Source organism: Mustela lutreola, chromosome 2 (assembly GCF_030435805.1).
Source record: "Mustela lutreola isolate mMusLut2 chromosome 2, mMusLut2.pri, whole genome shotgun sequence".
NCBI classification, from domain to species: domain Eukaryota; kingdom Metazoa; phylum Chordata; class Mammalia; order Carnivora; family Mustelidae; genus Mustela; species Mustela lutreola.
In genome coordinates, this window is record NC_081291.1 from 147,785,097 (window position 1) to 147,812,416 (window position 27,320).

The following is a 27,320-nucleotide window of genomic DNA, read 5'->3' on the forward strand; positions in this document are numbered from 1 at the left end:
GTAAGGTTGTGGGAATTCTGATCTAAAATTCTGTAATTAAATCAGAATCCTCCTTTTATAGAACAATAAAACCAAGAAAATTTGAGTAAGTTATCTAGTAATCCCAAAGAAAATGAGAGTTTGGATCTACTGACTTTGTGATCCGTGATCCACGAACCAGGTCTTTTTTGAACAAGATTACAGACATTCCCATTTGACCTCAAAATCCCAAACTCTAATATAAATTTCAGGCTAATACAACCAAAGTGCCTTCGAAACATTCTGAGGCACCCCCTACTCCATATCCTACAGAATGTATCCTACCAAATATAGAGCAAACGAATTTTCAAAAGCCAAGGGGACGTTTTTATAAAAGTAAAAAAGGAGAGATTGTTCTAAACATTAAAAGCCTAAAATGACAGCTAAACCAAATGCCGTGTGTAACCAGTGGTTGAATGCCACATCAAAAAAATTAAAAGGGTATTATTGGGAAATTGCAAAATTTTAATACAGACAGAATATTTTAAAATGTTACTGCTTCAACATTAATCTTGACTGATAATAATATTGTGATTAGGTAAGAGTATATCCTTGTTTTTAGAAAGCACAAGCAGAAAAACCTAAGGGCAAGGCATCTGTCACAAGGACTGCAACTTCAAACAGGTCCCCCCAAAATACTGTGGGGGGGGGGGAGTGGGATAGAGTATGTGAAAATGTTAATAGTGTGTAAGCTGAGATGAAATTTAGTTGCACTATTAATTCAATTTGCCTGTGGACTTGACATCTTTAAAAATAACATTAGAAGAAAAAAGTCACCTTCAGTAAAAAATGAAAAAGGAATTTTATTAAACATTGTGGTGGTCGAAAACCACAAACACATATCCCAGGACATTGTCTTGTACTCAAAATAAATTTGGGATTTGTATTGGCTAAAACTGTTATTAAAAGAGCTTCCCTTCATTTAATAGGATCTTCCAATAAAGCAGCAAGATAATTATTGTTATAAAGTCTCCTGTGGCTTTTATGAAATGTGAGACTTGCTATAAAAACCAGCCAAAATTAAAAAAAAAAAAATTTAAGCAGGTTAACCTTTCAGTGATTTGAACAATAATAAAGTTATGGGCTGTTTTTCAGCTTTTCTTTTCATCAAAGCATTACACTTTTTTCGTGACTAAACGTGTACTACTTCCCTTTTTGAATGTTCAGTAAGACCGGCTTGAACAAGTCCCAACTTGAGACTGGCATGATATGCTTCAAGACAAATGCATAAAGGCTGCCTCATGCAAACTTTTTCATTCCTAGACTTAATTTGCATCACTGGCCAAAGCTTTTAAATACAACAATCTGACTATTACGTTCCCCAGAAAGGGAAAAAACTATTCCAACCCCAGCCCACCTCCAGGAAGAAAGCGAGCTACCTACTACACTGCATGGACAAGCAGAATGCAGCTCCTTCCCTCCTCCATGAGATCTTTCGAAAACACCAATAGGTACAAGGTCAAGGTGCTTCACTGTACAGGAAGAACTTGGTCCTTACACAGGACAGGGATTATTTTTTAACATAAAAAATTAATATTGTTAGTTGGCCCTAACAGGACAAAGGCAACCCAGGTTAAAAAATATATATATATTAAAATTTAAGATACGTAAATCAGATAAGATAATTTAAGTCTTCCTCCTCTGGGAGGCAACACATTCCTTATTCCTTCAACAGAAGCTTGTGAAGTATTTGTCCAAATAAGGTCCCTAATATGATTTCACACAGATAACTGGAAATTTGGGATGACAACCCTCACAAGTTGCAGGGAAAGCCTTTATCCACACAGTTTTAAGAAGGCTACAAGGAAGGCTCTCTTTGAACTGACACTTTTAAGACTTGGCAGTTGGTTATTTTGACAGGTTGATTTCACATCATTTACTGCTATGGATCACAGTGACAAATGGCAAAAAAGAACAAGTTTCAAACTAAGGTCTGCAAGGCACAGCCTTCCTCCTCAGGATACAAAAAACTGGCTTCAAATGTTAAAATCAAAACCCTTGGGGAAGAAGTATAAAATGGTACAAAGCAGAGTCAAATCTAAAGAACTGTTTGTAAATCTGGCAAATTCTTATAAGATTGAGCTACTATTAAGTTGCTTAATTTTTGTCCTGAGATGTTCCCTAGGGCTATCTACTTACCTATAACTTAATCTACCCTAAACAGAATGGAATGGAGAACCATTAAAAATTGTAGTTGTGTCTCTGTTTAGGAACAGGTAATAGAAGAAAAATAATTCTGATATTCAACTCTCAGTATTTAAATAAAATACATATTCGTTTTTCTGTAATAACACAGAAAGAAAACCAATTAATGTGTATGTATGTTTGTATGTATATATATAATTTCCTTACGGCATAAGTAAACACTAAGTAATTCTTATTATTGATCTACAACTTCAAAAAAGATTCTACCTTTATTATTTTCATTTATTTTCACCCATGATAGTAAAAGGTTTTGATTCTACTTGGTGAAATTTTTATTTGCCTGTTTGAATGTTGCAAAATCTCGCAAATCTTTCGGAGATTTTTATCTGAAAGTTCTAAAAGTAATTACAAATAAGAAAAAGTGATTTAAAAAAAGTAATTTGATTATATAAATGTATCATTACAGGAAGATTTTTTTAAAAATAAGTGGCTTTGTCCTTTTTTTTTTCTTTAAGATTTTATTTATTTGAGAGAGAGAGAAAGCACAAGCAGGGGGAGGAGCAGCGGAGGAAGAGAGAGAGAGAGGCAAACTTCCCGCTGACCAAGGAGCCCAACACAGGGCTCAATCCCAGAACCCTGGGACCATGACCAGACCCAAAGGCAGATATTCAACAAACTGAACCACCCAGGTACCCACTACTTTATTTTTAAAAATGGAATTTAAGGGATTAGATGAGAACTCAACCCCACAATAAATTTATTTAAAATATTTTGAATACTGACATTTGTGTATATGTAAAAATAGGTCTACAGATCTCATCAGATTCTTGAGTAGGACAACAGGTTTCCAATGTTATCAATCACAAGTATAAGCACATTTCCATTTTAGTTTTTAAAAATAAGTAGAATAATATCTTAAAGGATTTATCTTTCATAAAATATATTCTGATTCCTTTTAATCCAACTTTAATCAGCAGGAAGGTTGCATGCGTATTTTCTAATTAGCAACAGGAAGCTCCTCCACCTACATAAGAAAAAAAAAAAAGGAAAGAAGAAAAAGAAAGAAAAGAAAAGAAAGGACAGAAAGAAGACAAAAGACAGACAGAAATGACCTAAACACTGGGACTGATTTAGCAGGGGCCAACCCCAACCTGACACTTGGTCTCCTCCTCCTTAAACAGTCCTCTGGCACTCTGAGCTCCAGCCCTCTGTGTTCCCTTCAGGTGAATCACCTACAGATTCCTGCAAGTTCAGGAAATGCTCTTCCCCAGTCTACAAATCTCACCTACTCTCAGATGTGAGTCACTTACATTAGCAAGAGAGCAAGTTACTCGAGCTGTTCGGAGCAGGACAATCTCAAAGGACACCCTCGAGGGGCCCAGGGGAGAACCCACTTTCTCCGACAGGGGAGAAAAATGCTTATTTCTCATGCTGTGCGAGAAAATCCACTTCTCTGTCAACCATAGTTTCAAAGCTTATTCTTAAGTAGAGTTAAGGAGCCTGTTTCAACTTGAAGACACCGTATCAGGTGAATGGACACCCAGACACCGCAATGAAAGGTAAATAAAAAAAAAATTTTTTTTTAATTTTCTTAAAAGCTGTGGCTGATAGGACACATCACTAGACTGTAATTATCCTTCTGCTTAAACCTGAGGTCTGAAGAAAATGTAGAAATGAGAATACTAACTGCATAAGATAATTTAAGTCTTCCCTCTCTGGGAGGCACCACGTTCCAAAACAGGGGCCATATGTTCTTCATGAAGCTTCACTGTTTCCAACTGGGGCGGGTGGAAAATGTAAATTATGCATTGTGCCTCCAAACATGGAAATGATGACTTGGACATCACTTAAGTTTAAGTTAAATTTTTTTTTATCACATTTACTATATTCAATGAGTAAAATTCATAGTGTCTTGTAATTGTTTCCCAAGACCCATAATATACATTTGTTTCATTCACATTTTTTTTAAAAAGGAGAAACCAAAAGAAAAAAGATGATTTTCTGTCAAAATTGCTTCATTTTGATTAAAAACATCTCAATCTTTTCATCGTGCCACAACGAACAGGGCGATCCTCATTCCAATTCCTTCAGAGATCATGTTAAAACACGTCCGGAAAGGCACTGAGAAAACCGCCCGGCTACCAACAAAGGGCTCCAACACCTTAGTCTGGCCTCACATTCAAAATATAAGGTAGCTTTTGCTTCACTGAGAAAAACAAAAATAAGCATGGAGATTTGAACTTGCTGAATTTATGACAAAGACATGAAAAGATAGGTGAGCTGCAAGTAGGGTGACTTTTGACTCACTATGTTAACATTTACCTACTAAGGAACTCAGTATTACTAAAACTGTATGGGGCAGGGAGGGCCATGCACTGATCATACTGTATATCATTATTATCTCTGCCATTCTGAAGTTAACAAAAATCTTTCCTTCTTGAAATTAGGAATCAAGGAGCTTCTCTTAGTCCTTCAGCAATACCCTTTGCTAAGACTATCATTTCCAACACCTACTTGAAGAGTGTTTTTGGTATACGTGGGTGAAGGCAGAGTGCTGGAGGGATAGCTGGATTCCTGAATACCATATTTAAGGATGTAGGTCAGGGGTGGAGGAGAGGGAAGTAATTAGCAGAAAATCATAACTTTCATGAAGAAGCTAAGGGGAAATTTCCTAACCAGAGACAGTGTGCTGTGAGGAATTACTGCACTCAGGGAAGGGAGTGGGTGAAGGGAGACCAAATGAGAATTGATGTTTTTTCTTTAGGTTACCAGTGTGCATGCCCCCTTTTTTCTGTGCGTGCCTGCTCTTCTTCCTTCCTTGATATCCCAGGGTTTTGCTTCCTTCAAGAACAAAAAATATTTCATACTTTGCCCTTGTACTCAGAAAATGCCACAGAAATTTAACATAGAGGAGACAAGAAGAGTCATTTGCTTTTTGTATGCCTCTAAATAGGAAAACACATAAAACTCCCCTCAAAGCCTGTCCTAGTGAGGGCAAGACAGAGTGAGGCAAAATCTAGGTAAAATCACGTGGGAGTAGTCTACAGTCTCTGAGACAGATGCTCTCTGCACAGGCAAGGGACAGTAGTTTGATTTAGGGCAGAAAATCCAGGACCCGCTGCAAAATGTGAAGGGTTTGAAGACTGTGCCAAAGTTATCAGAGTGAGCTGGGCAAGCCTCTTCTCCAAGAGCTCAGTAACATCCGTCACAGTAAAATGTGGGGATCAGATCAGATGGTCATTAGAGGGCCCTTGCACCTCTCCAGTCCCACAGTGCCACTATATATATATACAAACAAACACACATATACATTAATTGGTTTTCTTTCTGTGTTATTACAGAAAAACAAATATATATTTAATTTAAATACTAATAGTTGAATATCAGAATTATTTTTCTTCTATTACATGTTCCTAAAGAGAGACACAACTACAATTTTAATGGGTCTCCATTCCATTCTGTTTAGGGTAGATTAAGTTATAGGTAAGTATGCTGAGGTACTAGAATTGGTTACCAAGAACCAAGACATGGCTCAAACTAAGGAATACTTGGAGGGGAAACTGGGTGGAGCCAAACATGATAAGGAGAACTTATCCTTTCCAATTCTGTCCCAGCCAACTACATAATGCTAATCAAATCCCAACCTCTTTAGGTTCCAGATTCTCTCTCTCCCAAGATGGAGATGAATACAGTTTGTTCCCACTTCCTCAGGTAGAAAGATGTGCACTAATACACACACCAGGGTCACCTGCAGTTCTTGTAGTTGTGACCATCAAAAGAGAGGGGAGAGCAGAGGCAACCATTCTTGTGATTAAAAAGTAGTTGAGATGGGGGGAGGGGTTGAGGGAGGAAAGGGAAAACAAACAATTACAATAAAGGTTTTTTTTAAAGATTTTATTTACTTATTTGACAAACAGAGATCACAAGTAGACAGAGAGGCAGGCAGAGAGAGAGGAAGGGAAGCAGGCTCCCTGCTGAGCAGAGAACCTGATGCAGGGCTCCCTCCCAAGACCCTGGGACCATGACCTGAGCCAAAGGTAGAGGCTTAACCCACTGAGCAACACAGGCACCAGGAGAAGGCAGAGGCTTTAACCCACTGAGCCACCCAGATGCCCCAACAATAAAGTTTTAACAACAGAATCAATTGAGGGTTGATGGAGGGAGGTGGGTGGGGGGAGGGGCTAGATGGGGGATGGGCATAAAGGAGGGCACTTGTTATGATGAGCACTGGGGGGTATGTAAGTGATAAATCACTGAATTCCACTCCTGAAACCAATATTGCACTGTGTGTTAACTAGAATTTAAATAAAAATTTAAAAAAAAATTATTTTCCAACTAAAGAAAATAAAAACATTTTTTTAAAAATGTAGTTGAGGAGAACCACCTGGAAAACATCAGGGTGAAAAACAAACAAGACTCAAAACATTCTGCTTCAGGGGCGCCTGGGTGGCTCAGTGGGTTAAAGCCTCTGCCTTCAGCTTGGGTCATGATCTCAGGGTCCTGGGATGGAGCCCCAAGTTGGGCTCTCTGCTCAGCAGGGAGCCTTCCTCCTCCTCACTCTTTCTGCCTGCCTCTCTGCCTACTTGTGATCTCTGTCTGTCAAACAAATAAATAAAATATTAAAAAAAAAAAATTCTGCTTCAGACCAAAGGTCAAAGCCAAACTCCTTCCTGACCTGGTTACAATTTATTTTTCTCTTTAAGTAGGCTCCACACTGGGCATGGAGTTCAACAGAGGGCCCAAACTCCTGACCCTGAAATCAAGACCTGAGCTGAGACCAAGAGTCAGATACTTAACTAACTGAACCACCCAGGCACCCCAACCTGGTGACAATTCATTTCTGTTTTGTTTTGCTTTTGTTTTTTTTTTTTAAGTTTTTTTTTTTTTTTTTAAGATTTTATCTATTTATTTGAGAGAGAGAGAGAGCATTAGAGGGGAGAGGTCAGAGGGAGAAGCAGACTCCCTGCTGAGAAGTAGCCTAATGTGGGACTCAATCCCAGGGGGACTCCAGGATCATGACCTGAGCTCAAGGCAGATGCTTAACCAACTGAGCCATCCAGGCACCCCTCTGGTGAAAATTTGTAAATACTCTTCCTCCTGATGTAGCAAAAATGGGCAAAATAGAGTTTGTTCTCCATCTTGTACCTAAGTAGCATATTTCATCTTTTATTAACATTCATATTAACCGAAGATGAAAAAATTTACACTAAAATGCATTCGAAGAAGAGCACTGCTTCACTTGTTAAAAGACATCACATTAAGTCATTTGAATCAATGACTCTTTAATAATGCAATTTCTGAAAACAATTTCTATCATTTTGGAAAGAGAAGGTAACTCCTTAAATGACTTTCTCTAATGTATTAGATAAAACTCATGACACTGCCCTTCTAGCCTTAATACTAAAACAACAATCACAGGGCACCTGAGTGGCTCAGTTGGTTGCGCCACTGCCTTCGGCTTGGGTCGTGATCCCGGAGTCCTCGGAACAAGTCCCACATTGGGCTCCCAGCACTGCAGGGAATCTGCTTCTCCCGCTGACCTCTCTCCTCTCATCTCTCTCTCACTCTCTCAAATAAATAAATGAAATCTTTAAAAAAAATTCATAACACACGTCGATAGCTTAATATATGCCCAAGAGCACTGTGGATTTTAATCCGTATTTTAAATGAAGAAAAAGCTTCACACATTTATAAGATGTATACTGCCATTACCTCCATTTTACAGCTGAGCAAAATGGAGTTGAAAAGGTACCCAAGTAAGCAGCAGAGCTGCGCCCCTGAATCATGTCTATCATCAGGCAGCCAGCCATACTGTGCAAGTTCGGAGTCTGCGCTGTTGGCTATTAGTGACTTCTTTTTGATGCATAGTTTGTAAGCAAAATTATATAGACTTGTGATTTAATTCCTGTACTACTTGACTGTAGGAACTAAATGACTGTCTTGGGTACATGATAGCCCCCACTATGGAGCTACTTTACTTCCTAGTATTTCCAAAAGAGGCATCACATTATAATCAGCACATAAACTCCCAATTTGTGTAGAAGAAGCAACAACGGGGCAGTTAAGAACACAACGCTGACTGACTTGTGTTCAAATCCAGACTCTTGTCTCTCACTAGATGTGTTAATCTAGGCTCTCACACTCAGCTGTCTGATGAAGGAACCTCTCTAAGATTCAGTTTATTTGAAAAATGGTGGGTGGGGGGATGGGGAGAGGAAGATACTGCTCTTACAAATACCCAGGAAGCACTGAAATAGTTCTGACTATAAACCAAGCACCAATAAAACAATCTATAAGGATCAATGAGGTAATATTGTGGTAATACCCCATTCAATCATCCAATCAATCCAATGATGAATGTTTTACATTAGAGAAAACTCAGGCATAGGTAATCCGCCCAAGTAAATGAAAGATCTCCAACTTGAATCCAATGTCTTTTACTAAATTAAAATGTATCTAAATAATTCAGAACCATCCTATCTGCAAAATAGTATTAGCCAGCATTTGCCAAACCCTCACTCTTACTAATATTGTTGTTGTGCCTCACAAGATAGAAACACAAACACAGACTTCTTCTCTGTTAGCAGAGGAGCATTAGCCAATAGCCTGAACATAATCTCAGGTCAGAGATACCGGCATTCAGCCACCAGAGCAACTCTCCAGAGGACAGACAGTAGGGTCAAACTCTGCAGAAGCCAGTATGAGAGGGCAGCTGAAATGAAATCATGGAAGGTCCCTGCACTAAAGATGCTTCTGATCTAGTTGAAGAAAAGTGGTAACAGAGACCACTTGGGCTGTCAGCACTCAGGAGCGTGGCTTCAGGCAGGGAGATGGCAGAAGAGGGGCAAGAAAGGAACACATGGACATGAGCTGCCTCAATACTGCAGGCACCACAGGGCCTGCCACACTCCATTAGGGATGGACGACCTCCCTGCTCAAGCCTCTTCCTCCTTCTACCTACCAGATACAAAGGTTATAAAGGAAACTGAAAAGAAATTATCAGTGGCCTTCTCAAACCGATTTAGATAGACTGGCTAAAAGAAAAATTGGAATAACTACAAAATTATTTGTTTACTGGTTTACTGGATGCTCTTACTAAGATAGTCCCCTTCACATCATGACTAGGTCCCATGTGGCTACTCAGGGCCCAGAGCAACATATAAGACTTAACTTATCAGAGCTACAATTATTTTTTAGTTGTTCCAACCAAACATTTTAAAGGTCTACACAGCCGAAATTCAAACAAGATACTCTTGCATTGTGTTGAAGTGCCTATGTAGTACTCACACCATATGCAGCAAAATGAATGAATAAAAGACCAGTGGATGCCGTCAAAACCTAACTACTATATGCAGGCAGCAGAGTATTATGATCACTGTTGAAGAGATATTTCCATTGTATGTATTCAACCCCAATATTCCCCTTTCCCTGAAACATTCTATGCAGTAATATATTCTAAGAACTGAAATTTCTCAAGTGGTAGGCATATTAGGTTGAACTATATGAAAATGCCATTTTGACCTATAAAAATAATATGTCCATGTGGTTCAACCTAATACATCAGCAATAAGGAAGAAGAAATTTTGGAGCTCTTTGAAGAGCATTCATCCCAAATTAAATACACTGCAATTCAATTCTGAAATCCTATAAACCATCCCACAGCTTGTCTTACAAACTCATCAATTTCAGTTAAAAAGGAAAATACTAAGGGAAAATTGGTAAAAATAAGGAAAAGGTTTGGAGCAGGAATCCCATAACAAGGCTCTGGGTCCCCCTAAGGCATGAATAGAAACCCCAAGGAGAGGTCTGACATAGCCCCACCATGAATGAAGTTAGATGTCACAAACTGTAACCCACAGACAAATTTTATGTGGTCTGCCCAGTGGGTTAACAAAATTAATCCATAATTTAAAATTCATGTAATTTTATATAAAAATCCATTTTTCTTATAAATCAGATAGTCTGGTAGCAACTGACCCGCATACTTATGTAACAACAATCCAGAGTCTAAGAGTGGGGCAGCACCCCACAGATCATGCATTCCCCAGCCCTGCTGATTACCTCCCCCGACGCTCCAGCTATTAGCTGTGTTTTATCAGCCTAACGATACTGTTAATGATTTCGCCTTAGACTTGGCTCGCTTTTTCTCACTGACATGACCTATGGGGCTATATTTAAATTTGTAACTCTCCATTCTAGTCTTTTTTCTTAGTGAGCTATTCAGAAACATCAAAGGAGTGTTTGACCAGCCTTCCTCCTGGTCTCTGGCCATGTCTTTCATGAGATCAGCTGCCAGTTCCTATTCTCTCAGCCCTCCCTGGATTGTACTCTTTTCCTTCAGATGGTAAAAGAAGATACACATAAAGATAAAAATGGCAGAAATCCACTAAGATCAGATTAGGTCACAGGAGGCCACATTCCATGAGAGCCTAACATTAAAGCGAATGTCTCCTGAGCCTCACACTATGTTGTCAAGTACTATGCTGGAGATAGTAGGATTCAGAGATGTCCAGGCATTCAGGCAAACAGGAAAAATGCAAAGTAGCTAGAGACTTGAACAGCCAGGCTAAAAACCATAAACAGCTAGAAAACCTAGGGACTGAGGAGTGCTGACACAGTACAGGGGGAAACATGGAAGTCTTTGAGAAGAGGTGGCAGATCAGTGAGGCTCAAAAGCCTCCCAGTGGACAAGGGAGAGACAGACCGGGAAGGTCTGGTGCAGGAGTGTGGGAGCTGCCAAGTGGGCAGGTAGACAAGATCATCAGGTCAGCAGGGTACCAAGAGGGTGGCTTGAGAGGTATTCTGTACAGGACAAAAAGCTTGTGAAGGTTATAATGAAAGGAAATATGACAGGCAGAGGAAAGAGAAAACATAGGTGACAAATATTATAATAGTACAAACAGATTACTTATTTCTCCTAGTTGAGCAACTTACCATCTTTATACATCAAACCAGAATTATTTTGATTCAAATATTCCCACTAGTTTGAGAATCACTGTTCTAAAAATAAGGTAATTAATGCCAGTGAGGTTAACAGTAGGAATTGCTTTAAAGAAAATGTTCTCTGTGTGTATGCATGTGTGCATATGTGTGTGTTTGCAAACACACATATGTGAAATTAATTATATGTGATGCCAGATCCTTTTATTACATATATATGGGGAGTGGGCAATTTATTTCTTCTTTTTATAAGAGGACAAAATAAGAAACAATGAGGGTTTGATGATAAAAATGTAAAATATCCACTAGCACTGAAGACCTCATTAAGAAGTTTTCAGATTGCTAATAAAGGTAAGGGAGGAATCTGAAAGAGGACTTGTCTCTTAGGAATCAGTCTTTTCTATTAATTTAATTTGTCTGATTAAACTGTGATCTGAAGAATTAGGGTAGCTAACCTGACAGCCATTCTACTGATAGGTATTCTCTTGAGAATATTTACCCTTATCCATAGCTAGAAAACCATAATGATAACCCTATTGGAAAGATGAAGATCACCTCCACCACCATCACCAGGAAGAATAACATTAATTAACTCTTAAGTTTAATGCTTAAGCCATGGAATGACTTTTCTGAAATAAGGAATAGCATCTCATTAAGCTTGTGGAAAACACTCTTCCTTTCTTCAGGATGGTAGCCAAACTAAACTCTTTATCTGGGATCGTAAATTCCGAGAATTTTTTTTTTAAGGAACCAGAAGTTCCTTGAAATATATTTGTCTCCACATACTCATCTGAAACCACTACTCTGGTTATTGAAACTACAGCGTGTAACCTCTCTAACCAGCCTCTTCTATATCAATAATGCAGAATCCAACTTTGCCAAAACAGAAAGTAAAAATGTACACTTCAACTCCGTAAACTGTAAAATTTAACCATTTGACTAATAAAAATTGTACTACTGAGCAGAAAAAAACCTATTTGCCCTGCATTACACCCTTATATTATTGTAGTGCTTACAATATAAAATTGACTTTATATATATTATCACATGACATCTCAAAGTACCTTTGGGAGCTAGGCAGGCATTCACTGCTTTCCTCGTTTCAGAGATGTGTAAGTTCAAGCTCTGAGAGGTAAAATGTTTTGTCCAGGATCACAGACTTAAATACTGAGTCAAAAACTCAATACCTGCCCAGGTCGAAGACACTGGCCAGGCTACTTCTGAGCTTCCAATAATAGAGACAAATGTCAGAACAGAGACCCTCTGGGGTCACTACAATGGAAGCTCATTTCCTGGCTTTGCCTCTCACTGTGGGTGATGTTGGGTAGGTTGTGGAATCTCCCTAATAAGATTCCCCTCCTATAAAAAGGGAATATAACCAGGTTTGGGGATAAGGTTAGGAAGAAGAATTAGACTCAAGCCTTGACTTCATGGAGTTGACTACCCACTTTATATCACTCCCAAATAAATACTTGTAAAGCAAGTGGTCAGGTCAAAAATATGCTAAATCTCAATGTGAACCAAAATACACATAATTTTGAGCTATAGATGTCAAGCGCAACTCTGGAAAGAGAACTTTAGAGCAGGACCTGAACAACCTGAATGAACAACTGTGTACTTTGCATTCCAACACCTTTGGGATGGGACTCCAAGCAGGCATTAATGAAGTGCCCAATGATGACAGTCACCTCATTTTATTACAAAAACAAGTAAATTGTATCCAGTGAGATAACTTGTTTCTTTCCCAAGGCCTCCAGCAAAGCTGTTAACAGTGCTGGAAAACCCTCACTCCCTCCCTCTCTCTCAGATTTAAATTGGGAAAGCTTCTTGCGTTAGAGGCAATTCCAAAGGCAAGAGAAGCTGTACCTATTAGATGTTTTTTATGAGTACTTCAGGAAACTGCAGCACTATTACCATTATGAGCTACTGGCTTAGCTAGAAAACGTAGTAGGAAAGTTTTCTTTTCTGTAAGATCTGAAATTCTCACAGTTTTGGATATGAGCCTTTGAAGAACAAACTGGAAGGTGGAAGACAAATAGAGGAGACAGATGAAGCCACCAAATAATCACTCCACAAAACGATGAATAGCTACGACCAGGGAGCGGGCACTTACTAGCATTCCCCTTTCATATCTTGGTTGGAAGGGCAATAAGGAGATCCGGCACAGCCAGAGAGAACGAAGGCCCGGCTGTGTCCTAGAAGGGACAGCTGCTGGCTCTTCCTGCTGCGGCAGGTTCCCCCCAGTTAGGTGCAAGGGGCTCGCCAAGCATGCTGAGGTGGAACACAGCAAATCTGAAGAAGGCGGCTATGTGCACAAGGTTAGCAATTCAGCCCTCCTGGATGCAGACCCTTCCCCCAATGCTCCCGTCACCCTTAAAGGGTGACAGCAGAGAGCTGGATGGACATCCAGTCCGAGTCTCAAGTCTCTATTCTACCACTTATAACCTGTCCTTCCCTGGGATCCAGAATCTCATTCTCCCACCAACAAAAGCAGTTTAAGAAGTAGTAAGGTTTTTGCTTAAAGACCCCAGCCCAGGCCTCAGCACAGTGAAAAGATCAACTGTGACAATAATTCTCAGGTGTGAGCTAAGTAAGTTCTCCCACCACTATTTTTCTAGGTTGCTAGGAGGTAAAAGGAAAATCATTTGGAGAGAATGCTAAGCTACGGTCCCTAAAGCAAGAAAATTCAAGACTCAATAGGGAGCGGAACAGAGGAAAAAGAAGAAAAATATATGTATAATTTAAACAGAACATTTGATGATCCATATAGTTCAAATATAGCCACATAAGATTAAATGATAAATGGACCAAAGGTTACAAAATCAGGTATCTGCAGGATCAAACAGGTACTGCTCCCAAAGTGAGGCGGCCCAGGTGTGTCAACAGAGAATGCTGCGGAGAGGGACACGGGAGTGCACTTCCCATCGGGAAGAGGCAGCAAATACCGCTAGAATGCTCATGCTCACTGTTTGCAGATCTCATTTTTCAGGAGATGATCCAAATCCGGGTTCTAATGTGAAATTTCCTGATATTTTCAACATTGCTCAGGTCGAACAAAACGAGATCTCCAGTTTAGAGGACTGGCAGTCTCTGCACCAGCTGGACTGGGGAAAACAAACCTCCCCCTCCCCCACCCCAACTCCTACCCTCCAAAAGTAAGCTCCATAAAATCATTCCTCACTTTTATTCCCAGGCAGTCTAATAGAACTGCAGCTTCAGTTTTAATCAGATCTGAGCTAAATGCTGACTCTACCCATTTCCTGCCATGTGAGTCAGGGCAAGGTAATTACGTGTCTGAAACTCGGATCTTCCCACCTGGGGGAGAAAAGGGAATAAAGCACCTGGGTCACTGAACCACTCTGAAGACTGTAGGAAAATTAGCAACTAGTCCAAGATCTAAGATAAAGGAGACACTTGGAAGGCCTTGGTCCTTTCCCACTACCCGCATTTAAAAAGCCAGCATACAACCAACAACAGCAAAACAGTCAAAGGAGGGTATCAATGGGTGGCAGGAAAAAAAAGAAGAAAGGGAAAGAAAAGAAAAACAAAACAAAACAGGTCTCTAAGCCTCGATACCATCTAACCTCAGGAATGGCTGTGAGGCTTGGGCCTACCACAGACATCACATTCCTGAGTGCTTTCATCAGCTCTCAGCAGGGCACCCCCGCCTCCCCGCCCCGCAAGGTCATAGGTGGCCCAACAGGATTCCCACCCATGAAGGAGGTCCTGGAACCAAGCCATTACTGCCGCTGCAGCCATCCTCACTGGGACACCCTGCAGGAGCTGGGACATGCACGGGGCACACGGCTGCTCTGGAGTCAACCAACCACACGGGGAGCCCTGAAGCTGGAGAACACTCGGAGACAACTGCAAGGAAGGGCGAGCTCGGAGAGCTGAGAGATCCGTCAAAGGGCTCCTAATAGGGTGGCTAAGACCACAAACCACATGACACTACCAGGGTGAACAAGGTGGCGAGAACTCGGCTCCCCTTGTGGCCAACCTACCATTCCCCAAATGCTACTCGTTGTGTCCCTATGAGACGTAACAGGAATGAACAAGACAGCCCCTACCCTGTGCAGCTCTGCCAGCTGCCTCATAAACATCCTCACTTTAACCTTGCATATGAGGGACGTAACATCACACTCATGCTATACATGAGGAAATAGAGGGTCAGAAAGCTAGTAGCTAAGAGGGCTGAGCTTGAAAGCTAGCATTCCAGCACACTGCTGCCATACTCAACTAGGAGTAAGGACAAGGGCAAGGAAATATTTTAAATGCCAGGCATTCAATGGGAAGCATAACAGAATCTTCCACTGGTCGTATGCCTGTCACTCTACCTTCCACCCTTTTCTCTCCTTCCCATCACAGGCACACTTTCTTTGAAATTGTTCCCTCACTTCCTCACCTCACAAACATTACTCTACCCTCTGTCAACAGGCCTCTGCCTCTGCCCTACGACACCCCCCCAAACCGACAAACACGCACAGTACAACACGTGCAGTCCTGGCAAAGATGAACAGTGACCTCTTTGTTAACTGAATCCTATCCAATGGCACTTTGCTCTCCTGTATTACTTGAATTCCCTGCAGGATAAAATGAAACCTAGCTTCTCATTTCTTGAACTTTCTTCTTGATTCACATGACATTACTTTCCTCTAATAACTGGCCAGCTCTCTGACCCTCCCTCAGGCACTTCCCCTTCCCTAAGAATTCTCTTTGAAAGTATCAACATCAGCTCTGTCCCATTCTCACTCTACTGGATAGGTTCCTCCTGGGTAATCTCATTCCATTCCCACCGCTTATTCTACAATGGGTCCTCTGTTGACCTTAAATGTGTATCACCACCCAGAAGCACTCCTCTGAGCTCCAGACCTGTACCTTCAATCAACTAGCAGATATCACATGAATACATGAGCATCCTCAAATCAAAAATTCCAAAACTGAATTCTATTGAACCTTTATGCAATTCTCCTCTCATTTTGGCCCTAACACCTCAAACACCTGGGAGGCCAATACCCCCTCCCCTCCCTATTCAGCAACATCGGGCTCCAGTTTCCTATCTCTCTATCATTCGATACCATCATCATCCACAGATTACTGCACCTTCTTTGGCCACATTCAGCCTTTCCACATGCTTCTTTCCCATTGGACCTACAGCAAACCTGCCACAATTACCAGCATCACCGCAGCCACAGAACCTCCCTGACTCCCATTTCCCCTTATCAGGATACATCTTTTTTCTGGGTCCTCCTTAAGGGCTTTCTGTGGTCTCTTGCTGCTGCTTGTGGTTCACCCACTTCTAGACACTGCTCCTCTTCCAGCTGGGTAAACTATATTGGAATTCTTATTATTTAGTAAGGTGTACATGAAGCCAAGAGGGGGTGGGGAGGAAAAACGTGTAACTTGGGAAGAGAGAAATGTAAAAATCAAGATGTGTTTGTTAGGTAAACTTCAGGAAATGTTTCCATGAGAAGCTTGATTCAAAGCGGGGGGGGGGGGGGGGGGGAGATTTACTGAACCCAAGGATCATTATTATGAAGATTAGAAAACTAAGTGAAAGAAAGAAAGGAAGGAAGAAAGGAAACTAAGTGCTTCAATCATCCTTCCTGGTAAATTTTGATAAGTAAAAACAAAGCAGAGTTTCACCTTCTTGTCTTGATTTTTAAAATCCTGCAACATTTGCACCCAAAAAGGAAAGATTCTTAAGAGCCCTTATCGTCTATGCTCTTTGACCACCCCTACGTACTACACACTGTAGCAACTGGACATGGTACCTAAATTATCAAAGACAGGATTTGGGTAGGGAGGGGAATCACTAAAAATTTGGGAGCAATTATTTTCCATCTACTACTAATCTAGCACCTAAAAGTCATGTGATATTAGGGAACAGAAAAGAAGGGCAAAGTAGCAGAAAAAGACATTTTAAAAAATTTTTTTAATTAAAAAAAAAAGAAAGAAAGAAAGAAACAAGTGCCTCTCCATTTGCTGCCAAATTCTTCAATATACTTCTGCCTGCAAAGTGCTCTTTCCCTGTTGACTCAGCCAATGTAACTGCTTACTCCAGCCAGAAATCTGTGTTGTACTTGAAGGAGATGAGGTTACTTGGGGTCTCTTTGCAGCTGTATAGTATATGAGCAACATCAGGAAAGAGATGAGCAATAGTGTGACTTCCCCTACAGCAAGTCACTCATTCCATAGAACTATCTGACTTTAGCAGCATCCTTACCAACACAGTTCTCAAGATTTCTTCTTTTATCAACACTTCAGAGAAGCCAGAAAACAGAATAGACAGGGCTGTTTGAAGGAGAAGTAGGGGAAATGTTCTAAAGCATTCAATGTTACAGGCATGTATGATCTCAGTTAATCTTTATATATAAGTGTGTGGAATCTGAAGCATGGAAAAGTTCAGGAATTTAGCCAAACGTACATGCCCATCACTCAAACCCAATTAAATTATTCACTCCTAATCATACTTTGAGACTGAATGGAACACAGTTATCACAGAGAAACACAGGGACTTAACAAGACGAACATTCAAACAATATTAAATTGTTAAGGGAAATCTATGTTTGAGGAAAACACAGAAGCCGGCTCACCTAAATTAGAGTCCTGACTGGGATTTTCTAGGTTCTTCAGGGCAATTCCAGAAAGGTCAGGTGACTTGACAGAGATCACACAGCTGGTTAGTGTAAACCCAGAACTAGAACCCCAGAGATTATAAGAATAGGATACTAAAAGTATGTGAGCTTATAAAACACTCTTATTGTCAGTGCTAGATTTAAAAAAAAAAAAAAAAAAAAAAAGGCATTTTTTACAATAATTTCCAATTGCATTTAAGTTCCATCACAGACGCATGCTCAGGCTAGGGGAAAAATGGAATTCAGTAGAAGCAGGGATGGGTGGGACGATGTAAGTGAACACGTCCTGAGCACATTCCTAGACCCGGTTCTGATAACTGTCTTGTGGACTATTTCACATAATCCTTATCCCAATCTTGAAATAGGATGATTACGATTCTCATTTCAGAGAAGAGTCACAGAGTCACAGAGACATTAGTAACTTTCCCACAGCCATACACTGGCATTCAGACAGACAGCTTACACAGAAATGGTCCTTGCTCCATGTCAGGCTGGAAAAGGACACAGAAGTATGCAACTCTCCTGTGGCACAGCTGTTTGTATCCAAAGAGCATGCCTTTTCTAAACTGTGAAAGCACATACACGTATTTTTAGAGAAAAGATAGGGGTGTCTGGTGGCTCAGTTGGTTGGGTATATGACTCTAGATTTCAACTCAGGTCATGGTCGCATCCCACCCTGGGCTCAGAGGGGAGTCTGTCTGAGAATCTCTCTCCTCCTCTCCCTCTACCCACTCCGGGCCCAGTTCTCTAAAATAAATAAAGCTTAGGAAGGAAGAGAGGGAGGGAGGAAGAGAGGAAGGGAGGCAGGAAGGAGGGAAAGGAGAGTATAAGGTAGGGAGGGAGGGAGCGAGGGGAGAAGAAAGGAAGGGAGGGAAGAAGGGAGAGAGGGAGGGAGGGAGGGAGAAAGAGAGGAAGGAAGAAAGGAGGCCAGCTGGCAGGCAGGCAGGGAGAGCGATTAAATTACTGTGTTCATATTCCTTCCAAATCCACTCTCACCCCCCACCCCGCTTTTTTTTGCCCAGGACTCAAGCCAATAATAACCTATGCCGAACCCTGCCCTCAGTCATCCTCAAGTGTTTCCTGACACGTATTTTTGCTTCCAGTCCATCACAACTAAAGAATGGGGCTCAACCTGACACTTGCAAAACTACCAGGTAAGCCATAGGGAGAAAAAACGCACAGAAAAATCTTCCTTGATCAATAACTGTTATTTATACTGTATGAAAATTTGGGGTTTTATTGGCCACCAAACCAATTAGCAAAATACATCAGCATTTAGCCTGGTCTTTCATTAAATATAAAACAGGGTAGGACAGCATCACCGAGAGCAATTTAACTTGCTATTACATAATTCTAAGCTTTGTTCCATCTACAGATGTCTCAAAAAGGGACAAGAAAGATTAACATTTGCGGAAGATTTTTATACCCAAACTAAAGTACCTACTACTTTCCAGGTATAATAATGTAAAAACTAAGGTTCACTGAGGTTTTCCAGGAGGCCAAAGACCACATCTTCCTCCTCTCCTGGGGAACTATTTCAACAATGACCACACAAGGGCAGCTGTGCCATGCTGTCTAGTGACACCCTGTAATTTGCACGACCCGTGTGTTTCATTCCTACCAGGTAGGTAGAGCAGTGACATATTGTTGATAATTTCACATTTTGTGCCAAAGAGGGACACACCCCAATGAGCAATAATGTAGCTACACCGAAAGCAAAAGGACCAAGATTCTTCACCACTCTATCATTCCTACCGTGACTGCAATTGAGACAAATTGTAGTTAATGACATAAGTTACAGAGTGAACATCTACTAAGTACTAGAGACTGTGCTGGAAATAATGTTTGCAGAGAATTTAACTCTTGGGAGATCTGGCAAAATGGCTACAGTTTGTTCTCTTTTACAAAGCTATGAAGTGACTAAACCAGCACGGTCAAATGGGACTTTCTGCTACATCCCACCGCCTCAACACCTGTACAATACTTCTCTCATACATGTGCTGCCACCAAATGTTAATTTACTGTAGAACTAGAGTTCCATGTCATTGCCTTTGTTGATATAATTTAAAAGGAGTTGGTGGAGGAAGAGCAGGAGAGAAATCTGCACCCTCAACTGTTACTCTTTATCAAGCTCTGAGCTAAATAATCCAGGTAATAATAATGTCCTAGTAAACAAGGAGTGTGTGAGAAAATAGCCTTTACACTGTAAAAACACCTTCTAATTTTTCTTAATTGGATCACCAAGCTACCTGTCATTAAAAACCTTCCCTAACTATGCCAAGTTTTTTTATTGACAGTGAAGACAACATGATAAAATCGGCCTGGGTGAAGAGAGCCACATACTTTTAATGGCCATTGTTCCTGAGCAGAATTCTGTGCACAGAAAGACTTCTGAGCACACCAACTAGCTCTGGAAAAACTGGGGGCAATGACACAGAAGAGAAGAAATAAAAGGCGTGACTGGCAAAGAAGAAAATAACATAGACTTGCTTCTTTAAAAAATCAATTAGAGAAAATTCTCTATATGAAGTTTGGAGCCTTCCAGAGTAACTCACAGACAACAAACCAATATTTCCCTCTCTTCTACCATATTATTTCATAAAATAACCCATAACAAGTTTAACCACTAATTTGCTTAAGCTGCAATATAAATGTGGAATTTGTGAATGAAGAAACAACCAAGCCAAGGCTTATCCTACTGAATTAGAAAGTCCTGTATTCCAATTTGTTAGTCCTATACATAAACTAAGGAAGCAAATACTAGGAGGTGACATAATCAACAGGCTGAACATCAGACTCGCAAAGCCACAGTAACCACAGTGGAACAAGGTCACTCGCGCTTAATATTTACAAGTTAGGAGACAGAGTATTTGTTAAGTACTATTTTTGACATTCTGATTTAAGACTCCATCTATAATAATAATCATAAATGATCAATAAATCATCATTGAATAAGAGTGCTTCTTCATACAATTAAAACTTTAAAACGGAATGACATACTGAGCAGACACACTAGCCATAACAAACACTGGGAAGTGTGGATCTTTCCACCCCACCGTGGCCATGCACTGCCGTGAGGCAACACTGGGCTTAAAATAGTCCAAGGTGAGCATGCTACAGTTGGTGAACCGTTCTATTCATACTTACAATGGCTTTGAAAACCATTTGTTAATTGCCGTTAAGCACAGCCATCGTATCAGGATAGATGTGGCTGCCCCTTTCCAGTCTGTGTCCCTTGGCTGGACCACTGATCCTGATTAAAACTGACTTGTCCTCTCTCGATTTCCCACAGGGTTCTATCCTGGGTTAGAAGAAAGTGTCTGTTAATAGTTTAATTTAGGAAATTAATTCAAGCACTTTTTCAACCCAGGTAAAACTGCACATCTTGAAAAGCTTCTCATAACAGGATGTTGATGGGGATCTTGGGGCGCAGAAGCAGCCAAGAGTCCAACATTTCATTAAGTTAAAATAGGCTTGAATGATACTGTTCAAGACAATATTTGAAACTGGCAACAGTAATGTAGATGGCAGCTGAATCAGGCATTTTAAACTTATAAAGCTCAATAATACTATGGGTCTCAACATAACAGGCTAGTCCAGGTATAAATTACTAGCCTGTGTAAGGATATTTCTGCCAGGAAAACCGGTTTTTAAAAACACTTGTAGCGGCAAATAAAAGGAAAAGAATTAGAAAGAGTACAAGGTTATTTGGGAAGAGTCTACCCTTAAATTTTAGGCAGCAATTTAAGAACCTGCTTTTGAATTATAATCATCAAACTATCTCCCCTGTTTCGTTTCTTCAAAGAAGGTAACCAAAATAGATACTACACTGCCTGTTATATAAGGAAATGAGACAAAATTAGTGTTGTTACCTCTAAAATAATATCGTTCCAAAACATAACTGTCATTATCATAAACACGATTAATTAGTGACAAGTAAAACTTCAGTAATGACCTTCTTCTAAACTTACACCCAAAAAAGTTCATTCGAAAATTGGGTTAGTCCAGGTTTAAAAGAAAAAAAAAAAGAAGCTGATAACAAAATATAACTGGATGGACACAAGATTTATTGGGGGATATGCTTGCAAGAGATTGCAGACAGAAAAGCAAGTCCAGCCCCTGTGCAGGAAAAAGGAGCAAGAAGGTCAAGTAGGAAGGTTCACACTACAGTGCAATATGAAGGAAGTTTTCACCAGCCTGAGGAGTCTTCTGGCCAAAGTCATTTGTCAAAAGAAACTCTTCTGTCCCAGGAAAAGTCTTGTCTTAGTATCCTTCCTGTGTTCAGTTACTGACTTAGAGCAGCTCTTGGGAAGCATCCATGAGCAAGAAAATGGTGGCCGACTCAGCCCTGAGCTAGAGCTGCATGTGGATTTTGCTCTCCTCAGCAGGAGATGCACAAGACCCATTTTCATGGTTGCCACATAAATAAGAGGCTCACACACCATGTTCCTGATTATGTGATAGAGTGGTATGGCATGGGCCTTTAACAATATGAACTAAAAACTCAAAAAAAAAAAAAAAAAAAAAAAAAAAGTAAAAGGTTTAAAATTCTTATCTAAGTTCAATAGATAAAATGTAGGCTTGTAAACAAAAATAGGTATGAGCCTAGAACGGTTTTTGACAAATTGCTCTCCATGATAATAATCTTATATGTTAACAACTATTTTCTTTTGTTTCTATTCCTGACAATGGTCCCGACTAAAGGCTCTTACATTCTATATGCAAGCCATGGGCAAAAAAATCATCCAGTAGTTCTACTTTCTCAATCGCTGATGATTAAGCAGCTTAAAACCAAGAACAGCCAGTGCTAGCCCTTTTATTTTCATTACAGGAAAATCCAATTTTCTGCCCCCAGATTTCTTTGATTCTATTTGTAATGATATCAAACACTAAATTAAAAATCAGGATAATTGGCACTGGAATATTAATCTTCATTTTCAAAAGACTGGCATGAAGAACCAGAAATACCACATTTTACACTCAAGGGACCTCAGCATGTATGTGTCTGGGGAAAGGGAATGAGAGGACTGGGGAGAGAGGCCACCAACACTGGGGCCACTCAAAACAGTAAAAATGCACTACAGTAACTATTTAAATTGCTAAGACGTTTTTTAATTTGCCCAAAACAGCGATGGCCTGTAAGGGAGGCTAGTAGTCTGCACAGCACACATGAGAAGCTCTGACATCCCATCTCCCCACTTCTCTTACAGATAATGAGCTGCACAGCCAAGGGAGTCACGCTTCAAGTAACATGAGTGATGGACTCGGAAAGAATACCACTGTTAACAAGTTTGACACGATCGTCTTGCCTATGCTTTACCTCATTATATTTGTGGCAAGCATCCTGCTGAACGGTCTAGCAGTGTGGATCTTCTTCCACATTAGGAATAAAACCAGCTTCATATTTTATCTCAAGAACATAGTGGTTGCTGACCTCATCATGACGCTGACATTTCCATTTCGAATAGTGCATGACGCAGGATTCGGACCTTGGTACTTCAAGTTTATCCTCTGCCGATACACTTCAGTTTTGTTTTACGCGAACATGTATACATCCATCGTATTTCTTGGGCTCATAAGCATCGATCGCTATCTGAAGGTGGTCAAGCCGTTTGGGGACTCTCGCATGTACAGCATAACTTTCACAAAGGTTTTATCTATTTGTGTTTGGGTGGTTATGGCTGTTCTGTCCTTGCCTAACATCATTCTAACAAATGGCCAACTAACCAAGGAAAACATTCACGACTGCATGAAACTCAAAAGTCCCTTGGGAGTCAAATGGCACGAAGCCGTCATTTACGTCAACAGCTGCCTGTTCGTGGCTGTGCTGGTGATCCTGATCGGATGTTACATAGCCATATCCAGGTACATCCATAAATCCAGCAGGCAATTTATAAGCCAGTCAAGCCGAAAGCGGAAGCATAACCAGAGCATACGGGTGGTGGTGGCAGTGTTCTTTACCTGCTTTCTACCCTATCACTTGTGTAGAATTCCTTTTACTTTCAGCCACTTAGACAGACATTTAGATGAATCTGCACACCAAATTCTGTATTACTGCAAAGAAATGACACTTTTCTTGTCTGCATGCAATGTGTGCCTGGATCCAATAATTTACTTTTTCATGTGTAGGTCATTTTCAAGAAGGCTATTCAAGAAATCAAATATCAGAACCAGGAGCGAAAGCATCAGGTCACTGCAAAGTGTCAGAAGATCGGAAGTCCGCATATATTATGATTATACAGACGTGTAGGAGTTACAAAGGCCATGAGGCCTCCTTATTGGTTGAAGTCCGAGTGTACAGAATGTAAATAAAGGTTTCTTTTGATTATCCTCGTGTCAGCCTATCAAAATACGGATAAAAGAAAACAAAAATGGTATGAAAGTTGGGGATGATGTGGAACTAGGAGAAACATAAAGGCGTGCCCAAAAAGCAAGCTAAGCTAGAGGTGGTGTGTAGCCGAGGGGCAGGCTGATGACTAGGGTGTCAGGAGCAGACCGCAGAGGTGGAGCGGGGCAAGGCAATGTCAGTGCACTGCAGCCAACTGCCAGGAAATGCTGCTTTGAAGCCACATCAGAGAGAAGAGAAGGTGGAGAGAAAATAACTGTGTAGCTATAAGGTTTAAGATTTGGGCTCATGTATTTCTGATATTACTAGGTACATATTAATTACTAGGCCTCCTGTCATTCCATCTGTGAATATGTACAACCTGTAGCCATCATCCCTTCACTGTATTTACCAATGTCTAAGACCATTAGAAAAGATTTGTGGTGTGGGTAAGAGGTAGGAGGGAGAAGATTCAACTGTATTTTTTGAGCAATGTGTTACAAAGACTGAATTCAATTAACTGATTTTAAAACTTCACGCTATTTCAGAGAGAAAAAAATGTGACTCTAAGGACAAATGTATCTTGGATAAAATACTACATTTGCCATTATTATCTTGTTATGCTGTTAAATCCTCATTAGGCAAGGGTAGAGAACATGGAGGCTTGGTTAATAATCAAATACATGTGGCTTATAGAAAACTCAATAGTCTTTATTTTAGAAAAACTGGGGTGCCTGGGTGGCTCATTTGGTTAAGCATCTGACTGCTGATCTCAGCTCAGGTTTTGATCTCAGCATTGTGAGTTCAAGTCCGATGTGGGACTCCACACTGGGCATAGTGCTTATATAAAGAAAAGAAAAGGGAAGGGGAGGGGAGGAGGAGGGAAGGGAAAGGAAAGGAAAGGAAAGAAGAGACTATTAGCAAAATAGTCTTTCCTTTAAGCTATTATCTGCCTTTAATAGTGTTCTCATTAGCTGAAAAATATTACCTTAAGTTGAAGGTAAGAGTGCCTCAGATTAAGTCAAAAAAGGACAAGAGTAATGTTTTAAATCTTAGAAGATTTACTTCTCCTTCAAGATAAATCCTTAAGCCTTCACTCTTCTCAAAGTCTTGCGTACTAGGTGCCTGATTTGTTCCTCACATTGCTGGGCAAGCATTAAAGAAGAACTGAAAGTATCTTTGCCAATTGGCTAACAAAAAGAGGACAATGTGGTTACCAGTGACAACACACACACATACATAACACAGTGCCATACTTTATTAAACCCTTGTAAACTATCTGTACAATTTCAAAAGTTAAAGTGAACAGAAATAAGGGCATGAGAATAACTTAGCCCAACAATGACTACCATCATATAGTACACAACAGAATTTGGGTCCTCCTAAGTTCCTAGGAGGTGAGGAGGGATGGTAGCAAAGTGGTTAAAAGAATGATCAGAGGATCTCTACCAGGATTCCCATCTGCTCATTAAGATTCCAATCCCATAAATTCCAGGGGCACTCTGGTACATGAATTAATACACACCTCATTTGGTCACTTACATTGCCAACCCCCATGGAGTGCCCCAGCTGGGTTAAGATTAACTATGTTTTTAAAAAGAAAAACAAAGATTAACTATGTTTTAGATCAGCTAATGTGAACAGGCACTTTGGAGGGCCAATTCCTTCCTCCATTCTCCCCATAGTGCCCAAAATGAGTTACAGTTACACTATATAAAAAGAAGGAGCAATGATGTGGCTGAGAAAATATTCTCAGAATAATATGTCTTATCCTCTCCATCCCCTATTTCTCTCTACTTCGTCACAGCTCCCAGTCAAAAATCTCAAACTGATACTACCCACTTCACTGTGTAGCTATAAGCTGTTAAATGCGTGGTTATCACAGAACCTGACAAAAAACTAAGAACGTACAATCTTCAATAGCATCAAATGGTTCCACTTAGCACTCTGGGATTAACAAACACTTCCCCACCCCAGACCTCATTTTACCCTCTAATTCATACTTCAATTCTAAAAGGACTTTAAAATATTTTCAATCCTATTTTAATATTTACTATTTCTAAAATTAGACTGCTGTATAGTTAGTGGGGACATATAATGTGATGGTGGTTTTATTCCCTAAATGATATTAGTACATCAATGGGACATCTTAACACACTGGATTAGGGAAATATATTGGAAAAGGGCATTATCCCGATTTTTTAAAAAGTCATGTTACAAAAACCATCAAAATTATAGTGTTTATATTTTACACAAATCCCCACACTGGAGTCACAAAAACTACTACTTCAGGACAACCAAGAATGAATCACCTACTTTAGTAAGATAAACATCGTTAGGAATAAAACAAAATATTGTACTAGTATCAGAAGTTAATACAAAATACTACATTAATATTGAAGAAAAACTAGAATCTATTAGGCTATTTTTAAAAATCAATAATCTGGGGGTGCATAGTAGCTCAGTTGGTTGAGTGTCTGACTCGAGATTTCAGCTCAGGTCATGATCTCATGGGTGGTGAGACTAAGCCCTATGTTGGGTTCCATGCTCAACGGGGAGTTTTGGGGTTCTCTCTCTCTCTGCCCCTTCCTCAACTGCATGTGCACTCTCTTCTCTCATTTTCTCTCTCTTGCTCATAATTAAAACTTTTAAAAAATATATTGACAATCTGGAAATTTGAAATCTAAAATTTCTTACATAAACTCTCTGGATTATATTCAGTATTTCAGTATCCTACCATACAGCTATAAATAACAAGGTTATTCTTCCTTTTAAGCAGATGATAAACATTCAAAAGATTTTTGAAAACAAGTTTTTCTGTTTTTACTAAAACTTAAGTTCAAAGAAACTGATCTTGCAGAAAATCTTTTGGTGTGTGTATTACTACTCTTTTTTATTCATTATACCATTTACACCACTCTATTCTCGTTTCCCCAGTATACAAGTATTTTGTTTTTCAACTAAAGCATCAAAGTAACAGTCACTATGAAAATCCATAAATTTATATTAAATAGCTAACACAAAATTGTGTTTGTGTCTGTGCACACACACATGTGCTAAAAAGAACATAGCCTAAACAGAAAGAAATTTATGTTCACTATGAGGAAATGTGATCTACTAGGAAAAAAATAAATGTGATATATTACAGAAGGAAAAAAAGAAAACAAAGACAAAGTAAGGTTTGGGATCACTTAAAATTTTATAAAACCTGGCTTTTCCCCAGACTAACCACCATTAAGACAACAGCTAACAAA

At 40.0% G+C, this 27,320-nt stretch overlaps 2 protein-coding genes across 7 annotated transcripts in view; one reads left to right on the forward strand and one right to left on the reverse strand.

The window, feature by feature from the left end:
* MED12L (mediator complex subunit 12L) overlaps positions 1–27,320 on the reverse strand; it is a 325,613-nt gene that overhangs the window by 100,858 nt on the left and 197,435 nt on the right. The gene's annotated exons all lie outside the window — the stretch shown is intronic.
* GPR87 (G protein-coupled receptor 87) lies at positions 3,083–24,069 on the forward strand. Its single transcript, XM_059163749.1, has 3 exons — positions 3,083–3,722; positions 18,764–18,895; positions 22,952–24,069. Exons 2-3 carry the CDS (start codon positions 18,862–18,864, stop codon positions 23,989–23,991), a joined length of 1,074 nt encoding a protein of 357 aa, XP_059019732.1. The 5' UTR covers positions 3,083–3,722; positions 18,764–18,861; the 3' UTR covers positions 23,992–24,069.

Excerpts from the sequence above, each read along its gene's own strand:
- GPR87 (XM_059163749.1), top strand. The coding sequence starts at position 18,862 with ATGGGGCTCAACCTGACACTTGCAAAACTACCAG. Across the intron at positions 18,896-22,951 it reads GACACTTGCAAAACTACCAG|ATAATGAGCTGCACAGCCAA; the intron begins GTAAGCCATAGG and ends CTTCTCTTACAG.